Genomic DNA, 5,359 nt, shown 5'->3' with positions numbered 1-5,359 from the left:
ATTTTTAGTTGCATGATTTTGATCAAGGTTTTCAAAACTAAACAGATAGTCGAAACAGTTAGGGCACCAGTTCTCAATTTGATTAATTCGTTTGGTTTGATTAAATAAACTATTAAAAATCCATAAAAATATATTTAAAAAATAGAGAAATCGGGTCAATTGACTCAATTGATTTTTATCTTGGTTCAATATGTTTGTATTGGTTTGTGGATCAATCAATTCAACCCTATCTCCAGATCGATACCTCGGGTAGTTCTTGGTTCGATTGGTCAGTTTGATTCTGAAAACACTAGTCTTAATTGATGAAAGAAGAGCAAACAGACAATGAAGTTAAAAAATAGAACTAATTGCTAGTGTCTCAACATTGAGAAGACGAATTTCGAGTATTGTTGGGATTGACGGACATTATAAAGGAAGAAATGAAAAAAAAAAAGTAAAGAGAGAAAAATAATGTAAAAGAAGAAAGGAAAATAAAAAGATTAAAAAAATGTTAATATTTATATCACGTAACAATTTATTATTGGCTGGATTTTTTAACCGATATAATATTTTGGTGCAAAATGAGTAATGAAAGAATGGTTTAGGTACTACTTTTGATCAAAAGAAAGTTCAAGTACCAACTTGGTGAAAACAATATAGCTTAGATACTAATTTATAGGTTTAAGTACCAAAATGAAAAAAAAATTTATATACCAATTCATAGATTAAACTTAAAAAATGGTATTCTATTGACATAAAATCTTGAATTAATTTATTATATGCATTAAATTTGAATTAAATACGGTTGTCAAATATCTAAATTCAAACATTCAGATTTAGTAAATACAGTTTATTTATAAATTTTTGCATTTTGCAAATAAATGAATGTCCTTCATATTCGAAGTGTTTATTCGTAAAAGTAAAACAAGTACAAGCTATAAATGAAAAAAGATTGAATTGCTAACGAAATTATTTTATATTTAAAATAATAAAAATAACTTAAAATATTAATATAAAAATATTTTTCTAAACAATTATTGATTACTTTTATTTACTTAAAACTTATTTTTAGAAATAACTTATATCCAAAAGGTAAAAGAAAATCATTCTGTCAACAAAATCCAATAATAAAAAACTTTGGAACATCACTAAATAATCTCCAAAGGTAAAAAAGAAAAAAACCATTCTGTCAAAAACTCCTATAATAAAAATTAAAATATAAAAATAAAAATCAAATCGAATTGTGATGGATATTCAAAAATTAAAATTTGGCTATTACTTGGATATTCAAAGGACGAAACCATCGTGTCCTTCTTTATTTTATTTTATAGGCATAATGATAAATTTACTCTTTAATGCTTATATATTTTTGTCAATTTAGTCAATTTTAAATTAAATTTAACTATTAATCTTTTAAAAGAATCAAAATATTTTTAAAGAAAATGTTGATTAACCATTCCAATAAATAATTTAAAAATTATAAAAATAATAAAATTTAAAATCCAAAAATATAGACATTTAGAGTGTAATATTTTCATCCTATTTCGATTAAAAATTAATTTAAATAATTTTGAAGGGTGATATTCAAATTGGATTCAAAGTGTAATGGTTGTCGTCATATCTTTGTCCGTTTCTTATAGTTTTGATGTCATTCCTTCCGTGTATTTTGTCATTTTTTAAGTGTTTAGATCCTTTTCCCAATAGTGGATAATAATGAATAAAAAACAGTCAAGTTGTTCATCTTGTCTGCGATAAAGGAAAACAAACAAACAAACTATTTTTACATTTAGAGTCTCACCCACTGTCTTTAATCTGCAACTAGAACAAAGTTATGGAAAAGTCAACTAACGCATACCGGCCAATTGATGTCCTTTATGATCTTCTTGAAAGCTACCCCATAATCAATTCATGATATTCAACTCTTTTTATGTTTGAATCACAAAATGTCAAAAGCTAGTTTTGCCTTCACAAGTACAGTAAAGTCGAATCCAGCTTCCTTCTTGAAAAGGGTAGTTTTATAATTAATTAAATAAATAAAGGGTGATTTTTAGAAATGGATTTTCATTGATGGGTAGTGGGAAGAATGTTGAGAAGCTGGAAAGGAAGAAAACCCTTTATTGTATATGAAGTTCAAGAACATGTTTTGTAGCTGAAGTCAACTTTGTAGCCCTTTGTTTCTCTACCAATTTGGTGCAATGAAAGGCGTTTTTGTTCTTAATCTTATGTTCAGCTTCTTGTTGCTTCTTTATCCTTCTACTTCTTTTCCTTTGTGTACAAATTCAGGTAAGTTCTGAACCTAAAAAGTTTGAATTTATTTCCTTTTTAGGTTTCTAATTTTTCTTTCCTGGTTTTGTTTGTAGAGGCACCTTTCACCTTGAAGACTGCTTTGAAATTTTGTTCCTACAATGGAAGTAGCTGCTGCAATTCCACTGTTGATTCTCAATTACAGAAGCAATTTCAAGATATGAATATCTCGGATCCAAGCTGTGCTTCAGTTCTTCAATCAGTCCTCTGTGCTGTAAGACTTCCATTTCTTCACTGGTTTAAATGCTTGATTCATTGGTTTATATCCTTTTTTATTATTATGGTTTTGCAGAGATGCGATCCATTTTCAGCGCAGTTATTCACAATTGATACCGAGCCTCGTACGGTGCCTCTCCTTTGCAACTCTACCGTTTCAACAAATTCATCTCAGTCTAACCAAGCTACAAATGATTTCTGCTCTAATGTATGGGATACATGTCAAAATGTATCTATGTTGAATTCCCCCTTTGCACCTTCCTTGCAAGGGCAAGCCGGAGCACCTGCCAATTCGAATTTCACCAAATTGATTGATCTTTGGCAGTCCAAAACTGATTTCTGTAATGCCTTTGGTGGAGCATCTACTGATGAATCAGTTTGCTATGATGGTGAACCTGTTACATTAAATGAGACTGGAACTCCTAGTGCTCCAAATGGTTTGTGCCTTGAGAAAATTGGGAATGGAAGTTACTTGGATATGGCTGCTCACCCCGATGGATCGAACCGTGCATTCTTCTCCAATCAACAAGGAAAGATTTGGTTGGCGACTATTCCGAAAGTTGGATCAGGAGGAACATTGGAGCTTGATGAGTCCAATCCCTTCATAGACCTTACTGATGAAGTTCATTTTGATACTGCATTTGGGATGATGGGGATTGCTTTTCATCCTAACTTCACGCAGAACGGCCGATTCTTTGCTTCATTTAATTGTAACAAGGGTAAATCGCCAGGATGTACCGGAAGATGTTCCTGTAACTCGGATGTGAACTGTGATCCTTCAAAACTAGGTACAGACAATGGTGCTCAACCATGTCAGTATCAAAGTGTTGTTGCAGAGTATACTACCAATGGTTCCGCGACGCAGCCTTCCTCGGTACACATCTTGATGCACTTAAAACTTCTTTTTTTTAGATCCAATATTCTAATTGAATTAAACCTTTTTTTCAGGCAGAAAATGCTAGGCCATCAGAAGTGAGAAGGATATTCACTATGGGACTTCCTTTTACTTCACAACATGGTGGACAAATTCTTTTTGGACCTACAGATGGGTATCTATACTTTATGATGGGGGATGGTGGTGGTGACGGTGATCCATACAACTTTGCTCAAAACAAGAAATCAGTGCTTGGCAAAATCATGAGGCTTGATGTAGATAATATACCGAGTATGTATCGGTTTTCACTTGTTTATGCCGACTTCGGTCATGGATCATCATTATTCAACTTTGCATAATCCAGGTGCTTGCTATTCATTTCAACTGACACTCAATATGTTGTTCCAGGTGCAGCAGAGATTAATAGACTCGGTCTATGGGGAAACTACTCTATCCCCAAAGACAATCCATATAGCGAAGACGGAAACTTGCTGCCTGAAATATGGGCTTTCGGGTTCAGAAATCCTTGGCGCTGCAGTTTCGATTCGGAGCGGCCTTCTTATTTTATGTGTGGCGACGTCGGCGAGGTTTGATTTTTCTCTTGATGTCATGTTCCATTTGGTTACCATCTCCAGGTGTCTTTGTTTCAATGAGATGCAACTAAAATTCAGGGTGTGTAACATGTTAGATCAAATTCCGAGAAAGTTTTTGACAGTTTTGATATTTCGAATTTTATGAATTCACAGGATCTGTATGAAGAGGTTGACATCATCAGCAAAGGCGGAAACTACGGTTGGCGCGTTTACGAGGGTCCATATCGTTTCAACCCAACATCATCACCTGGAGGGAACACATCTGCAAATTCCATTAACCCCATTTTCCCAGTTATGGGATACAATCACTCCGAAGTAAACAAGAAAATAGGATCAGCCTCGATTATAGGAGGCTACTTTTACCGGTCCAACACCGATCCTTGTATGTATGGAAGGTAAGAAAAAGAACTTTGGCCTTTCCAGATAGATGACAGTCTTTCCGTATCTTAGGCAGGCCGAGGCGAACAATTCTTGCTAATGCTTGTGTGTTTTTATATCAGGTACCTGTATGCAGACTTGTATTCAGGTGCAATATGGGCAGCAACTGAAGACCCGGAAAACAGTGGCAACTTTTCGACGAGCACGATTCGTTTTGGTTGTGCAAGAGACTCTCCTTTACAATGCAGCAGTGTGCCAGGAAGTGACCTTCCAGCATTGGGTTATATTTTCTCATTTGGTCAGGACAATAGCAAAGACATCTACTTGTTAACCAGCAGTGGAGTTTATCGAGTTGTGCCGCCGAGCCGCTGCAATTATACATGCTCGAGGGAAAATGCTACCGCTGTCGAAGCACCGAGCCCAAGGACATCACCACTGCCTTCACATTCAAACAAGCTGACACCTATAAATCTGCTATTATCTGCTTTTTTGCTGCTTTTGCTATGTGTTGCGTAAAATTTCAGAACGACTCTATCTGTTGTATTGTTATGTAGTGAGGACAGGTTTTTTTTTTTTCCAAGTAGTCTATAATAAAATTTTATATAATTGTGCTGTGTTTGTATTTACGTTGGTGTAATTTTTGTGTTGAAAAGTGTTATAAATTTATAATGTTTTTATATGTTAATGATTTGTTTTATAGTTATTCATATGTTAATTTTTATACCATTTGTGTATTATTTTTTTAGAGTATTAATTCATTTTAGGCAAAATTTGACTAATTCATGCATGTTATGCAAAGTTTTTTATGATATTGTTAAGTGTAGAAATGGGGAGGAACTTGCTTTCCAAAATAGAAACTGTGGCTAAAGTAGTGTTTGGAACTGTGGCTACGATTTCACCATGAAATAACAATTACCGTTTTTATTTTTCGTTGTTGTAATTTTGAAATAACATATTATTTAAATAAGTGAAACAGCCCCGCGAGACATAGCGATATACTGACCAAGCTCGAGGA

At 33.8% G+C, this 5,359-nt stretch overlaps 1 protein-coding gene across 1 annotated transcript; it reads left to right on the top strand.

Moving 5' to 3' along the window:
- Positions 1–1,822: 1,822 nt before the first annotated feature.
- Positions 1,823–5,067, top strand: LOC105788118 (HIPL1 protein). The gene is made up of 7 exons (XM_012614852.2): positions 1,823–2,262; positions 2,340–2,497; positions 2,576–3,373; positions 3,448–3,664; positions 3,782–3,960; positions 4,120–4,361; positions 4,467–5,067. The coding sequence occupies exons 1-7, from the start codon at positions 2,175–2,177 to the stop codon at positions 4,858–4,860; spliced, it is 2,076 nt and encodes a 691-aa protein (XP_012470306.1). The 5' UTR covers positions 1,823–2,174; the 3' UTR covers positions 4,861–5,067.
- Positions 5,068–5,359: the final 292 nt, after the last annotated feature.

The sequence above is a fragment of the Gossypium raimondii genome, chromosome 2, assembly GCF_025698545.1.
Source record: "Gossypium raimondii isolate GPD5lz chromosome 2, ASM2569854v1, whole genome shotgun sequence".
Classification (NCBI taxonomy): Eukaryota; Viridiplantae; Streptophyta; class Magnoliopsida; order Malvales; family Malvaceae; genus Gossypium; species Gossypium raimondii.
Note: the sequence above shows the minus strand (reverse complement) of the source record. Positions and strands in the feature narration are given on the sequence as shown.

What these genes read in the sequence shown, in the direction of transcription:
- LOC105788118 (XM_012614852.2), top strand. Translation starts at nt 2,175, where the DNA reads ATGAAAGGCGTTTTTGTTCTTAATCTTATGTTCAGCTTCTTGTTGCTT. An exon ending in TCCTTTGTGTACAAATTCAG is followed by an intron (nt 2,263 to 2,339) that starts GTAAGTTCTGAA and finishes TTTTGTTTGTAG; the next exon opens with AGGCACCTTTCACCTTGAAG. An exon ending in TTCAATCAGTCCTCTGTGCT is followed by an intron (nt 2,498 to 2,575) that starts GTAAGACTTCCA and finishes ATGGTTTTGCAG; the next exon opens with AGATGCGATCCATTTTCAGC.